Genomic DNA, 17,234 nt, shown 5'->3' with positions numbered 1-17,234 from the left:
ATTTGGAGGCATGATGGCTGGTGGTGATAGTGAGTCTAGTGGTGAAATATTTGGATTAGGATTTTAAAAGACTATTTTAATAAAAAAAAGTCTTTAAGATTTTAAAAGACTGTGTGAGATTGTATTGATTCTGTGAGATTTTAAAAGACTTTTTATGTAAAAGACTTTATACACTCAAGATTTTAATGGATTTATCACACTGACTTTTAAGGATTTCAAAGGATTTTATGGGATTTTAAAATTTTAAAGGATTCAATGAATTTTAGGGAAAAAAGAACAAACTTACAAGTGTGAATGATAAAAATAATGAACAAATAAATTCTAGCGTTTGAATAAAGAAAAATAAAACCAATAAAAAAAAATTTTACTATTGATTTTAAAATTTTAAGGATTTTATGGATTTTATAAGATTTTAAGGGACTAAAAAACACTCTTAACACATTATTCTCCATACACATTTTTTATTTGTTAAAAATGTTATTCCCACAAAATTCAATTGTACATATTTAAAATTATGACATCCCTTACAAATCTTTCAAAAAAAAAAATATTGTGTCAGCCCTCATTTTGTGTTTGAAATTAGAGAAGTCGTTTGAGTTTTTCTAAGAAAGGTGAGAGAGAGAAGAGAGGGGAGGGAGAGAGAGAGAGAGAGAGAGAGAGACGAAGAGAGAAAGGAGAGAGGGGGGAGGGGAGAGACAGAGAAGGGAGAAGAAAGAGATAGTAACTTTTAAATGAAAAACAATCCCAAGAAATCTCATCTTTTTATGAAAGACTTTTTCTTGTTAAAATTACACTACAAAATCCCACAAAATCCATCAAAATCCAATTTATTAAACAATCCTTCGAAATTTGAATGATTTTGAATACCATGAGACTTTTTTTAAGTGATGAAAAGTCTTGATTGAATACCTCAAGACTTTTTTAAAATGACAAAGAGTCTTGATTGAATACCACAAGACTTTTTTTAAGTTGCAAAAAGTCTTGATTGAATACCACAAGACTTTTTCATAATTAAAAAGTCTTTTAAAATCCCATAGAATCCTAATCCAATACATCCCCATAAATGAGCAAGAGCATCCACAATGGAACACCCATGGGTCCCACGTGTACACATAACTCATTTATAATTTTTTTATAGTAGTATCTAATAAGCACTCAATTACTTCAATCCAGTTCTCACACAAAGTTTTTAAATGGGACCCACTAATCAACTATCAATATCTTTATATCATTATATTTCAATTTTTTAATATTAAAATAGTGCGAGTCCCGCTTAGAAGTGAGAGTCTTAAGTAAGACCTCGAGTCTTATAAGACCCTGAAAAATATTCTCCACATTGGGGGTACCTAATAGGTACCGGATCTTAAATAGTTAAAACTCTCCCAATGGAGATGGTCTAAACCACCAAATTGGTTAATGTCTACCAAATTCTCAAATTGATAGACTAAATGAGTAAACCACCAAATTGGTTAATTTCTACCATATTCTTAAATTGATCTCTAACTCTAATAACTCAAATTGGTTTATGTCTTTGTCAAACATTGTCAGATTGGTCCCGACTCTATTGGTTGTTTTAAATTTTAAGCTGTTAACGTATCAAAAAGATGCAAAATTCTTTTTAAAAAAGTTTTAAATAATTTTTTTTTGGTGGTGAAAAAAGTTTTAAATATGATTAAATGGATTAAGATTTTTCTTTTAAAAACAAAATTAAAATGGGGAAATCTCTTGAAAAGAATCAAGGGTTTTTTTAGAAAAAAAAAAAGTTCTTTTTTGAAATTTGCTTTTTTGGACTATTTGAATGTTTTTCTTGATTTTTCATTTTTAAGCCTAAAAATTAAAATAACGATTGTCATACCCCAATTTTTGACCTAAGACCCAACATTTGTACGTCGTTTGACCCTAAATAGTCTTTGACTTTTCCAGGGAAATTTCGGCAGAGAGGTATTTTAAAATACCTCATTTTTTGTTCGTTTTCGGGCCCGCTTTTAGGGTGAAAAGGGTGACACAAAAATATGAGAATGAGAAATGAGACGTGAACAAACCTGATGAGAGTGAAACCTGAAGGTTTGATTTTTCGTGTTACCTGTGGCTGTGTTATGCTTATAGAGTTTGGTTTGAAAAATGGCAAGGTAGCAATCATACAAGATCATATGAAAGAAACATGGTCTTCCTACCTAAACTTTTGACGAGCAAGATAACCTCTGGAGATAAAAAATTGGAAATAATTTTTCTCAATGACTTTAAAATCTAAATAGGTAAATTTGTTTTTAAAATTTATGGCGGATGAGGTTATTAGCATGGGAGGAGGAACAAATGGAGGAGGAGTGTAGTGTTTTGTTGTCTAACATTTTTTTGCAAGAAGGAGTGGAGGATAATTGAGATTGGAATTTAGATTTGGCTAAAGTTTACAAAGTAAGCAGAGTTTATCATATGTTGTCTTTTGTGGAGCAGGTTGAAGGTTCGGACATATATGGCATTGCTTGGAACAAAGCGACTCTTTTGAAGGTTTCTTTATTTGTTTGGCGGCTGTTATGAAACCACATACCAATGAAAGATGATTCACTTATGCATGGTATTATACCATCTAATGTTATTCTTTGTTCGAGTGGTTGTGAGAATGAGGAAAGTATTGATCATCGTTTGTGGGTTGTGGGTTTTATGGTATCATTTAGCCTGTCATTTACCAATGGTTAAATATTCATTCCGCATACAGGATCCATATATATATGGTCATCTAATTAAATTTGGAAGCTTAGGAGGCGGTTATAGAAAAAAATTCAGCCTTCAATTTACTTGATTTGGATGACCGGTGTTTGGGTCCTTTAGAAAGAAAGGAATCGTCGCATTTTTCACCAAAAAGAGTTGTTGTTGTTACAACAAATACTCAATGAAGTAAAACAAAACTTCTTTCTTTCTAATGGTTGAAATCTAATCACAACAATTTATGTTTTGATTTTCATTACCGGTGGTCAAATCCACTTTAGTGTTCGAATCATGTTTTTTTTTTAAGACATAAAAATAGAATATATTAACATCAATAGTGAACCACCTAAGTACAAGATGTACTAAAGTGTCACCCCTGGAAACAGTTAGTCATACAATGAAGAGACAAAGCAAAGGTCAATCGATACTCAAACATAATAAAGGGTCCGACCACAATCTTTGAGAACCGTACATAAAAGTGGCCTTATTAGCTTTAAGCCACCAAAAGGAGTGAAATTAAACTTTTTCTACTAGCTGTTCAATGTTGGTTTGGATATTATTATGAAGTCTGTTGTTACGTTCGTTCCAAACCAACCAGACACAAAGTAACCATATAAGTTGAAGAAAGGATTGACGAGCCTTCGAGTGACCTGTAGAGTGAATAAACTGAAATAAATGGTCATCAATATTAAAAGGGTCAACACCTGACATTCCGATCCAAGACCTGATATGATGCCACAATGTACTGAAAGTGGCACAATGAATAAGTGTTCGAATCATGTTACCTAACTAGTGTGCTGGTTTTATAACCTAACAAGTGTTTGTCCGTGCATTCCTTATGCAGATTGAGACCACCTCTTAATTTAATATATTTTATAAAATAAATTGTTTTCAAATTTGTAAGTATAGTTGGTCATATTTTTTTGAATTTGCAAAACTTACAATCAAAATATTTCATTTGTAAACTTTTATTAATAGACCTATGAAATGACACTTATCAGTATTGTTGATCCAATTGCATTGGTAATTCAAATACATAAATATAGTTATATTTATTTTGTCGTGGTTTGTTATTATTATTTTTTTTTTGCCGGGGTTTGAACTTAAGACTTTGCATGTATTATGCATTTTCCTTAACAATAGTGTTTATTCATTAATTCATTTTTTTTTGTAACAGATTTTCATTATATCAACATACTATTGTATTAATTCGAATCACTACCAATATCATCCCATGAAAATTGCTTTTTAATCATCTGAAATTGGTCTCAAGCGTCTAAATACCTTCAATACCCCCAAACAACATTTAAATGTTGTTCGCTTCTTAACGGTTAGTCCCTATGTTCTAAAATACATATAACATTTTTGCAATGTGGACTATTCATATTACTTACTTTGAATTTACCCATATTTTTTAACTAATATATAAACACAAATGTTAGTATCTAAGATTTTTTTTGACAGAATGTTATTATCTAAGATGGTATCTCATTTTGATTTCTTAAAAAAAATGTTATTTGGGTTGTGTTTGATAACAACGAAAAGCTAGCTTATAGCTTCTTGAATTAGCTTATAAGCTTGTTGGATCAAAATATGTCGTGTTTGGTAACAAGTCTTTTTCACGAACTTATAGTTTTTTTTGAGAAGCTATTTCAAGTTGTTTTTAAACTTATAACTGATAGCTTTTTAAATTCTCTTCCAATTTTAATCTTATTAATTTTGTTTTATTATGTTTTAATAAGAAAAAACTACCCATATTCATATGTAACTACCCACTTTTGGTGCAAAGCCACTTGCACGTTACTAGGGATGGCAATACGAGCCAGTGATGTAGTTTTTCTACATGTCATATAACTATGTACACGTGAGTATATATAGGATCGTTTTCCACAGGGAGTTGCGGTATATCATAAGCATTTTCACAATATTTCACATTAAGGGTTTGGATATAATTTGTTGTTTGTAACACTATATCCACAAATGACATAAACGTAAAACGAGAGGGGATCGAACTATTTCGCTTGCGGTATAAGATAACGAGCAAGCATAACAGCAGCAATCTCTCGATCTATTAACAGACTCTAGCTTTATAACCAATATTATTACAATCATTTCTACAACATCCTTCGTGTCCAAAGCGACATCGTTATTTCCAGGTTAGCGTTTAAACATTCGTGTCCAAATTCCTTAAACGATAACAAAGTCGATCGGATAACTTAATCGACCGTGTCCAGCCTGATTAAGTATCCGAAAGCATTAAAATCTTGATTAAAAGTAATTATCAAAGGTTTACAAACTTGTCAAGAGTGATATAACATAAGATAGATTGTTATTCTAGTTCTAGATTCAAGAGTTTGTGTCCAAATCATCTTGAATCTCTTTGAAGGCATTAAAAGCAAGAATAACAACAATATTGAATCATTAAGCTAGAACCATATATATTAAAAGATCAAAAGATTACATAATAGCTTGATTGTTACCTCAATACTACAAAGAAGATGATAGTTACACATAGACATGTAAACTAATGCAAGGAATGAAGGAAAGATGAAGATTCCATGCCAAGATCCTTGATGTCTCAATAAATCTAGGGTTGAATCTACTCCTTAATCACTTGCTTTGTGTTTCTCTCTTTGAAATAGCTCTAACCTCTCTCTAGAAATATATAAAATGTTTTTAATGGAATAGTGAATATCTAGAGAGAGGGAAAACTTCTATTTAAATGGGGCTGAACTCGTGTTGGACGCTTTCGCGTCCTCTGGACGCTTAAGCGTCCTTCACAAAATATCTCCCAGTGACCAATAGCGAACTGCCACGTAATCAGCATAAATATCTTCTGGCAAAAGTGAATGAGTACGCTTTCGCGTACTAAAAGCGTCCCAAAAGCGTCCTAAGACGGTTTGTTCTGGAGCTTGCACGCTTTCGCGTGCTGACGACGCGAAAGCGTCCTTCTTGAATTATGAAAAGCATTCCAAAAACGTCCTGAAAGCGTTCTCTTAGCTGCATTCGACATTGTGGACGCTTAAGCGTGCTGAGGACGCGAAAGCGTCCTGCTTTAGATGTCCCAAGCATTCCAAAAGCGTCCAGAAAGCGTTCTCTTAGCTGCATTTGACATTGTGGACGCTTAAGCGACCAGAGGACGCGAAAGCGTCCTACCTTTGGATCAAAAGCTTCTTTCTTGAATCTTGCTTGTTATTTCCTGCATAAATTGGGTAGAATTAGGCATTTAAAGCATAAAGGGTATAAATACAACAATTAGTAGCTTTTCCTTAGATAACTTGCATAACAAGTTACTAATATGCCTCTTTTAACACATGAAAACTATTACTTTTAAGAACTTATCAGCCAGCCCGTCCCGTTTAGGCCCAGCCCGCTATTAGTGTAACACCCTATTTCTATTAAGCGGTAAAACGCGCGAATACATCAGAAATATTCTAGAAATAGATGCTACGTCTCCGAATAAACCACAATTCATACATGCATAAAGATCATGTTATACTACATAGCAGCGGAATAATATATAAGTCATAAACAATCTCTGGATCTCCAAACTAAATACAAATGTATCATCCAAATCTCAAATAACAGAATATCTCAACAACTCCGAAATACAAAGTCAAATAAACAACATGCAAAGACTATCCTAGATCAGAGCCCTAATCTAGACACTTGCATGAAAAAGAGGAACTCCACTCCTCGGCATCAACAAGCAACAACTAACATCCTGCACGCCGTCTACCCATCCATACAGAGAGGTAGGCGGTCCACCACAGACCACTGAGGGTTAGCATTACATCATCATAATCCATAAAAGATTTAAACAAGAACATTGGAAATGAAAGATATATTCAAGAATACAAAATAACAAATCATACATGTATTCAAAAGTATTCACAACACTTATACCATTCAATATTATCATTCCAAGTTCGTATCAACAAGTGTATCATACACGTATCACATATACATAACCCTCCCTCCTAGAACACTAGCATCACATGATCATTATTATCCCCCATCACTTACATTTCAAGCTATCACATTATTATCATAGCATAGCATACATATTCAACCTCTAATCAAGTCATCAACAAAAGCTCATCATTTATCAACATCAATCAATGAAAACATTACTCACTTCATTACTCATCTAGCATGCTTATCTCAACAAGTACAATTTGTCATATCGAAGTTATAAGCAAGCCATCATCATTAACAAAGAACATCACCACATCATATATGTATATATACATATATAAATCTCACCTCATCATTATTATTAAAATAACCATCATCAATTGATTCACCAAGTGTATAAGCACAAACAATTAAGACATGCAATTAGAGCATAATACAATTATTCACAACCCTCCACAATATTCACCAATGTACATATACACCAATCCACATAATCACAACATTCACCAAATTTCACCAACACACAAATTCACCAAGTCACCTATTCAATTATGACACGACTCATCAATTAATCAAATGCATATGATGCTCTAGACTCTTCTCTAGATGCATGTGGTACCAAACTCCTCCAAGGTCGTCACCTTATGATGCAACAAAGACATCATTATCAACGGCTATAATCAACGACAATATGGATACAAATATCTGGTCAACGGCAATATGGATATAACATCCGACACGACATATGATGCATGAACATATGACTCATTTCACCATGCATATGTTCACAACAATTCAACGGCTATAATCAACGGCTATAAATCAACGGCTATCATCAACATTCAACTATATCATATAGTTTAACAACTTCATACAATTCCTCATAATCAACGACTATATGTATATACATGCATTCCTCTCCAATCACATCCAAATTAGCATGTATAAACTCATCACCAACAATAAACATTTAACATGTTCAACAACAACATATCATAAACATTTTCATCACCATTCAATTAGTATATATGCATCGACAACAATTCACCACCACTTGACATATACATACATCATCAATCATCTCCACATAAATCAACATATAGTTGCCACATTTCCACATAATTCCTTACAATCCAAATAGAGGAACAAATACAACATATGATCACAAACATCATATTCATCACTCAACAACCATTCATACATCATCTCATAATCATATCAATCTAATCATAGAGGGTTCATAAGCAATTGGCCCTCAATGATCATTTTCAATCAAGTTCGTCTCAAAAATCACAATATTGAAAATAATTGAGCACCTAAGCCAAAACCAAGTAAACGAGTTCAATTGCCTATGCCATGTATCCTCTCAAGTCACTTGTGCGTGCAGTAGAGGCTACGTAAGCATTTCATCGGCCAAATAGGACGAATTCATGAAAATCACGAAGTTCATCTCACTTTATCACTTTTCACAAAAATTTCCATTTTCAAAACAAAACAAGTTAGATCCATCACCTCATAGGTTAAATGCCATTAAACACCTTAATTGAACTCATAAAACATAAGTTATTTCTTTCATAAAAGTACCCCTAGATGATTAGAGAGAAGTCCCTATACTTAGGAATAAGTTTGGAAACGATTGGATTGAAGACAAATGCATTTTTGAGGTTTCTGGGCTGTTAAAATCGCTTCATGATCCGTAAGATCGCTTCACGATTTTCACAGCATCAGACTGTGCAGAAAAATTTGATGTTGCTGCCAAAATCGCCTCATGATTCGCGAAATCGCTTCATGATTATGACAACAACAGTTTATGCAGAAATCAACTTTCAAATACGAATTTTCTCAAATAATTGCTATTAAGTCACATAATCCCACTCCAATACTTCCCCATCATTTCCAAAACTTAACCCATTATCAAACCCCTTATAACCACCACTTAAAAAAACTTGAAAAATCATTTCTCATTCCAAAATCACTTAACTAGCTCTTCACATAAAAACCTAAGTTTCTTCCCAAAACTTTTCACAACCAAATCTTATAACTAAAAACAGAATTTCATTAAACTTATACCAACACAACAACATCAACATTTCACCTTAATTCATCAAGAATCACAATCCACAATGAATAACTCATTTTCATCAAACTCTTAAAACAACAACTTCATTAAATGGAACACTCATGACATAATTAACAACATCAAAATCTCTTCATCAATTCATCAATCTTGGTACCCAAAGCACCAATTCAATAACAACATGTTCCAAATCAATAACAACAACTAATGAACACAAATTCATGCACAATTCAACACCACAACTTCAATTTTCATCAAACTTGCTCAAGAACACAAAGCACCAACAACTATGCATTTAAACATGTTAATTCACATACTAACATACAATTATCACATAAATCATGTTCTCAAACATAACAACAACAATTATGCACGAATTTTACAACAATTAGGTTCAATTCATCAATTTAACAAAAATGGGTAAAGAAAAAAAAAAGGTGAATTATGGTTGAAACCTAACCCTCTTACCTCTAGCACCAAGATTCTCTAACCCAAACTTCAATTTAGCTCCTAGATGATGAATCCCCTCCTCAAGCTCTAACCCTTGATCTTGTTCTTCCCTCTAGCCTCTATCTCTTCTCTTCTCAATGAAAATGAAATGAAAATGTTTGTAACTCTATCTCTTCTCACTAACATTAGTTTATAAAGACTCACTTAATGGGCTTATCTCACAAACCTTAATGGGCCTAACTCATTTCTAATTCAATCTCAAAAATGTTACTACTCACTTACCGGTAAAATATAACACTAACGGTCACTTAACGGTAATTAAAATAATTACTACACCCTCTCTAGTAACTTGGTAAAATAATAACTTCCACTAAACACTAAAAAAATAACTTTCTGCAAAATTACAAAATTTCCACTGCCCTCAAAATGACCAAAATGCCCCTAAGTCCAAAATGACTAAAATACCCTTCTAACACCGAATTCTACGATTCCCAACCAAAAATACACGTAGAGGCAAATAATCACATAAGAGCACATATAACACAATTAAATAAATAATAAAATAAAACTAGCGCAAATCGGGCTGTTACAATTAGCCCGCCAAAAACGGGGTGGGCGGGGCGGGCCAACTTGAGGGGGTGGGCTCAAACTCACACCCTGCCCCGCCTAAAGGCGGACTAGCGGGCTGGCGGGTTGGCCCGTCTATTTTTTAAAATATTTTTTTTTCGATTGTTATTAACAAATACATTGATGTTACAAAAACAATAAATTCAATATAATGACTCTAACATTAAATAAATCCACCATACATGATACATCCAACATAAAACAAATTACAAAATAAATCCAACACCATGAAATAAGTTTAAAAAAAATCAACCATAAAAATTCTACATAATTTGTTCAACGTCCCTAAGTTAATCATCGTTTAGGTAATATAACACATCATGGCTTCAGAAAAGAAGAAAGGAAGAAATTAAAAGATCAACGCAAACATAAGTTCACTTAACACAAACAACAACTAAGATAAATGAGCAACAAAGCTTACCTTAATCCCAAGTGAGTCAGAGTAAATCAGACCAAGAGTTGAGAGCGAAAGAGAGAGAGGACAAGTTTGAGTCTGGGATGAAAGTTTTATAATGCATTGGTGAATCAGTTTTTTTCTAGGGGTAGTGGACTAGTGGTGAATCAGTTATCACTTATCAGAGAGTGTGGGATAAATTGAGGTTGGGTTGGGTATCATTTGGCCCAATTGTTTATGGGGTGTGTAAATTAAAAATTCGGTCACTAATAGTAAAAAAAGAAAGGTTAATAAGCCCGCGGGCCAGCCCGCCCCACTCCGCTATGACCCGCTTTTTCAGCGGGTTGAACAGGGGCGGGCCAACTAGAGAGATGGGCTCAAAATTTCACCCCAGCCCGCCTAAAATGACGGGTTAAACGGGCTGGTCCGACGGGCCGGGCCCGTTTTGCCACCCCTACACGTTACTTCCATATATTTTCTTTGTTCTTTTTCCTTTTCTTTAACTTGCTTTCAATTCATATAATATAGGCTTAATTGCACTTTTGACCCCCTATCTTTCCAAAACTTGCGGTTACAGCCCCCTAACTAATTTAAATACAAAACAGCCCCCTAAGTATTGAATCATTGGCAGTTTTGGCCCCCCAATGCAAAAAAAAAATATAAAAAAATGACACGTGGCACCTCATTTAGGGTGCCACGTCAGCGTTGGGGGCCAAAACTACCAAAGATTCAATACTTAGGGGTCTGTTTTGTATTTAAATTAGTTAGGGGGCTGTAACCGCAAGTTTTGGAAAGATAGGGGGCCAAAAGTGCAATTAAGCCTATAATATAATATATAGTTTTAAATAAAATCTACTGAAAAATAGTAAAACAATTTTAGTGAAATAAAAAATATTAATTGAATTCATAATTTTTTTTATTAACTGAATTCATAATTTTTTTTATCATTTTGGAGATGAAAGTAATTTAAAATAAATTCAATTTTTTTTTTGAAAGAATAAATTCAAATATTTAAAATTAAATAAATAAGTAGAAAAATGTGTATATAATTTATTAAAAAAATGTAATTTTATATTTTATTAGTCACATCAACAGTTAATTTTATCAAAAAAAATTATTTTTAATAAGCGAGTTTTTCAGCTATAAACTATCAACTATTAGTTATCAGTTATAAGTTAGCTTTTCAGCTATCAACTAGCTTATCAGCCATCAGTTGGCTTATAGCTTATTTTTTACCAAACATAGCTTTGATTTGACTCAAATAAACATTTTAAAAAATATAATTTTTTTTAGGGGAAAAATATTAAATTTTATCACATTTTTTTTAGGGAAATTTTATTACTTTTTGTAGAAGCTTAAAACAATTTCCTCGTTCTAAACCAATAAACACGCAATTTATGACTACCAGCATACCACTCTTTCTCTTCCCACTATCATTCAAACCATCACAATGACTACGTCACCGGCGGTTCTAACCGAGGATCTCGTCGCGGAGGTACTTTCGTATCTTCCAGTGAAATCTCTTGTCCGATTCAGGTGTGTGAATAAGTCATGCAAAACCCTAATTTCCGATCCCATTTTTGTGAAATTGCATCTCCAAAAATCACAATCACGACGAAACCGTAATCTCTTAACACTCATCACAGAGCACATAAGCCAAATCCCAGGAAATTACTATGATGAATGTGATGAGGAATACAGCTTAGTTAGATACCCTATCAATCAAATATTCGAAAACCCTTCCTTCACACTTGTTGACAATCCTAATTATCATAATCTTATCAACAACAATGAGTCTCAAAGAGGAGTTTCTTCCTGTAATGGATTGATTCTCTTATCCAATAGCCCTCCACAATTTGGTTATATAGAGTACCGGCTCCGTGTTTGGAACCCAGCCACCTGGACAGCATCCGAAGAAATTAGTTATTTTCGCCATACTCAAAATTTCCTCTTTGCCTTTGGATATGTTAATTCAACCGATACTTATAAAGTCGTGGCGTATTGTAATCGAGAGACAACATCAGATGTCAGAGTTCTCAACTTGGGTGGTGGTGATGATGTTTGGAGGAATATTGAAAGTTTTCCTGTTGTTCTTGGCCGCAAACATGTTTATTTGAGTGGCACTATGAACTGGTTGGTTACTGTGGAACACCATGTCATTGTTTCTCTTGATTTGGAGACGGAGATATACAATCAATACATGGTGCCTCGTGCTGTTGATGAAGTGCTGCCTAACTCACGGACTATTGGTGTGCTGGGAGGCTGCCTTTGTTTTTCTTATTCGCACAGGGGAAATGATTTTATTATATGGCAAATGAAGAAATTTGGGGTTGAAGATTCTTGGACTCAATTCCTTAAAGTTAGTTACCATGATCTTCTAATAAATTATGGCAACTTTAGTGACTATCACAAAAGGTATTTTCAATTGGTGCCATTATTTCTTTCTGAGGATGGTGATTCACTGATACTTCAGAGCAATCTTGAATCCTACACAATTCTCTATAATAGGAGAGATAATAGAGCAAAGCGAACAAAAATTATTGCAAGTAGAACAACTACCGATAATAGAACTAGCGATCGTGTATATTGGGACTATGAGTTGGATTATGTTGAAAGCTTAGTTCCAATTTTTTGAAAGTAAGTTTCTCTTCCATTGTTTACGTGTTTGAATTAATGTTCACTTGTATATGTTTATAATAATGTGAATATTCTTTTTATGATTGCTTAGGTTAATCTAATTGTATACTGAGCATGTGGCTTATATTGTGAAAACCAATATGATTAGTATATGTAACTATATCAACTTGTTGGGATAGCTGTTTCTTGTTTCAGTTTGCACTGTATCATATCATTGTGTACAAAATTTGGATCATCTCTTTTTTTTCCATGAACATGATAGTTTCATTTTTAAAGATAACATTTTTTTTGTGGTGGTTACACACTATTAGGGGAGAGATCCAGGGATTTTTGCTTTCTATAGAGGAAAATGTCTTTTGGAGATTTTAAGGTTTATGGTAGTGAATCATAATTTGACTGACTGATTGTACCATTACCAACAACATTGCATGAGAGGACACAAGTAATCTATGATATACATATCATCTCAACATTTAAGTTTTGTATAGTTAATTTTTTTATTATATTTTTTATATTTTAGGGTCTTCAGGACTTCTCCTTTTATTTACACTACCAGTATACCAACTCTTTCTCTGCCCACTATCATTCAAACCATCACCGCCGTCACAACCAACCATCACAATGACTCCGTCACTGGCGGTCCTCTCCGAGGATCTCATCGCCGAGGTATTTTCGTATCTTCCAGTGAAATCTCTTGTCCGATTCAGGTGTGAGTAAGTCTTGGAAAACCCTAATTTCAGAACCCACTTTCGTGAATTTGGACCTCAAAAAATCACAATCACGAAACCCTAACCTCTTCACATTAATCGCCAAGTACGAAATCCCTATTCCGAGAAATGAGGATGAGGAATCTGAGGAGGAATACAGCTTAGTTAGATACCCTATCAATCGTATATTCGAAAACCCTTCCTTCACACATCTTGATGATTCTCGCTATCATCATTTAAACAACATAGGATCTCGAGAAGGCTCTTATATAGTTGGTTCATGTAATGGATTAGTTCTTTTGTTTGACTATCACAAATATATGGGTTTTGAGTACTGGTTCGGTGTTTGGAACCCAGCCACTAGGACATCATCTAAAAAAATTGGGTATTTTCACGATCGTGACACTTTCTGCTTTGCCTTTGGATGTGATAATTCAACTGGAGCTTATAAAGTGGTGGCATTCTGTTATCGAGAGACAACATCAGATGTGAGAGTCCTCAACTTGGGCGGTGATCATGTTTGGAGAAATATTGAAAGTTTTCCAGTTGTTGTTCTTGGCCACAAACATGTGTATTTCAGTGGCACTATGAACTGGTTGGCTACTGTTGAACACTCTCTTATTGTTTCTCTTGATTTGGAGACGGAGACATACAATCAATACACGGTGCCTCGTGGTGTTGATGAACGGCTGCCTAACTCGCCAACTATTGGTGTGCTGGGAGGCTGCCTTTGTTTTTCTTATTCGCACAGGGGTCAGGGGAGATGATTCTGTTATATGGAAAATGAAGGAATTTGGGGTTGATGATTCTTGGACTCAATTACTTAAAGTTATTATGGCAACTTTAGTGACAGTGACGAAAGGTATTTTCAATTTCAATTGGTGCCATTATTTCTTTCTGACGATGGTGATACCCTTCTACTTGAGAGCATTGAAGAATCTGAAGCGATTCTCTATAATAGGAGAGATAACAGAAGTAAGCGAACAGAAATTATTGTAGGGAGACCTGTTACCGATAATAGAACTAGAGAAAATACATATTGGGACGATGCCATAGATTATGTTGAAAGCTTAGTTCCAACATTTTGAAACTAAGTTACGTGTTTAAATTTTTGTTCATCTGTATATGTTGTTTTATAAGAATCGACTGTGTGAATATTCTATTTCATTATTGCTTAGGCTAATTTAATTATATACAGCATGTGGCTTATATTGAAAAAATCTATATGATTATTTATATATGATTATTAGTATATATAACTATACGAACATGTTGGGATATCTGTTTCGTGGTAACTTTTGCACGGTATGACATCATTTCTGGACAAAGTTTGTATTATCTCTTTTTTCACAAGAACATGACAGTTTCATTTTTAAAGATAGAAAAACATTTTTTTTTTTTTTTTGTTATGGTAGTTACACACAATCACGATCGGAGATTTTAAGGTTTTTAGATATCAACCTCCTGTTAAGAAAGTGAGAAATTGAGTGCTTTGCTAGTGGACTGCACATTAGTGGGTCTTAGGGTTATCAGAAGAGTTCTGGCATGACAAATTATTGGTGAGTTGTTTGCTATTCCATAAATTGGCGGCATTTGGAATTTGGATTCTATCAGATCTGCCCACATTTCCGTTAATGAGTCTTCTTCACGCTTCGTATTTCAGTTTTGTTGCTTTGGAATGTTGGGTGTGTCAATCGGTTCAGTTTTTGTGAGCTACATTGGAGTTTTGCAATCCAGTTGCCTTATCATTTCTGTTGTCGGTTCTGCCGGATTAGAAGTAGCTTTCATGCATCACTCTCTTTTGTTTTTTAGCATTAACAACTTTGTATCTGGTGGGCTGCTAGTGGCAGGATCAATTGTATTGGTAATCCTTTTAGTGAGTTGTCGTGGTATAGATAATAGATTTGTCTTGCTATTTTATTTGCAGTGCTTTAAACTTATGTACTTGTTCGCTTTATTGCGGCTTTTACACTCCTTGTGCCGGGATTAGACTCCTTTTAATAAATTTTGCTTTTTTTAAAAAAATATTCTGAATAAATGGAAGTAGTGTTTAACTCTGTTAGGTATGCTCTGTCTGAAGCCTTGGAAGTACTTACGACGAGAGTACTTTTTTTTACTCAACTTTATGCTTGAGAATATAGATTCTATCCTATACAAGATTTTTGAGATGGAGCTTTTACAGTAGATGGAATTAAGACTTCTGAACCAAGGAAGAAAATTGTGCTTTGGCCTTGTTTATTACACAATAATGGAGTAGAGTGAAACTATTGAATGAACACAATAGAAGATGATTTAATTCCCTATTAAATGGACTGCTAGAAGGTTATTTTATTTATATTAAATTGAGTTCAAGTTGGCTCTACTCTGCCTCCATGATTTCTTGTATCAGTAACCCAGTTACATTAATTATCATATTTGAACTATAGTTCCTTTACTTTTGTGTGCATTATCTAAAATTGTATGCCTTTTTTTCAGTCCTTGGGGTGGTATTAGAAATTGGTAATCAATGCAGTTGTTCAAGCTCATCCTCATATAATATATATACCTTCATCTAATCAATGATCAAACTTGGAAGAATGGAATGCTGTGTCTCATCTGTCTATGATGAGGCTGCTACTATAGCAAGGGTATAACAAAAGCTGAAAACATAACACTTCTTCTAAGCACAATACAGCTTGTAAACAGGTTAAGTATCCATTTTAAGCACGATACATCTCTCGTCCAATTGGAGATAATCTTATTCGAAAAACATGTTCACCACGTGGTGGACATTGGATTAATTAGTACACATTTAAAAGTCCAACATTCAAAGATAGAGCACATGCAAGAGTCCGAGCGGGACATGTTTGATAGTGGAGGATGTTTGATGACAATGGTAGAGTGTCAGGGTGCATGTTTTGGATCCATGGTGAGTAATGGTAAGCTATCATGGTTTTACAAAAAGTTTCAACTTCAGCAAAATCACGGAAAGCATGCATAAAATGTAATAGAAGTAGATGGCTAAGAGGAGAAATTTTATGGGGAGGGTGCTAGACTATTATGGTGAAAGATGGTAGCAACAATAGCAATGATAGATGATGTTTGAACCGCGAAAGTTGTATACAAATTGTGATGTTTAGGAAGAGTTACTTTCACGGAAAATGACTTTTAGTCACATACAAACCCAATGGGAAATGGAAATGAACGCGGAAGTTTGATTTTTAGTTTTTTTTTTATTTTTAAGAAGTTAAATTAGTCCACCCAAGTTAACATGGGGAGAATCAAATTTTATAGAGGAACACACTTTCAGATCTAAATTGATACTACCAGCCAACCTAAATGAGTTATTTGATTTTTAGTGTTATTGGTGTTTTGCTTGATTTGGTTTGAAAATGTCAAAGTAACAATCATACGATCATAAGAAATAAGAAAGAAACATGTTTTTTTCAATCATATGATCATATGACAAGGTAACATCTAGAGACAAAAAAAAAATTTGATTAAAGTAGTATACAAACACATTATTAGAGACAATTTTTTTTTTGGATTAAAGTAGTATACAAACACATTATTAATAGTTCTCTTGTTGTTACGGGGTTTGTTCGGCTTCAGATTAGTCGTATTATCACTACTTTATATGGATTCAAATATAAGAAAAGATTTTTTTTAGGTTCATTTAATAATTAATGTATCTGATGAAGACCAAATATTATTAATTATTCAATGAACATAAAAAAAAAAT

At 33.8% G+C, this 17,234-nt stretch overlaps 1 protein-coding gene and 1 pseudogene across 1 annotated transcript; both read left to right on the top strand.

Moving 5' to 3' along the window:
* Positions 1–11,572: 11,572 nt before the first annotated feature.
* Positions 11,573–13,438, top strand: LOC146955175 (F-box/kelch-repeat protein At3g23880-like). The gene is made up of 2 exons (XM_085720475.1): positions 11,573–12,806; positions 13,327–13,438. The coding sequence occupies exon 1, from the start codon at positions 11,620–11,622 to the stop codon at positions 12,802–12,804; it is 1,185 nt and encodes a 394-aa protein (XP_085576601.1). The 5' UTR covers positions 11,573–11,619; the 3' UTR covers positions 12,805–12,806; positions 13,327–13,438.
* Positions 13,428–14,708, top strand: LOC146955174 (F-box/kelch-repeat protein At3g23880-like; annotated as a pseudogene).
* The last annotated feature ends 2,526 nt before the right edge of the window (positions 14,709–17,234 follow it).

The sequence above is a fragment of the Medicago sativa genome, chromosome 1, assembly GCF_051527215.1.
Source record: "Medicago sativa cultivar Bolivia chromosome 1, Bolivia_mono, whole genome shotgun sequence".
NCBI lineage: Eukaryota > Viridiplantae > Streptophyta > Magnoliopsida > Fabales > Fabaceae > Medicago > Medicago sativa.
Note: the sequence above shows the minus strand (reverse complement) of the source record. Positions and strands in the feature narration are given on the sequence as shown.

What these genes read in the sequence shown, in the direction of transcription:
- LOC146955175 (XM_085720475.1), top strand. Translation starts at nt 11,620, where the DNA reads ATGACTACGTCACCGGCGGTTCTAACCGAGGATCTCGTCGCGGAGGTA.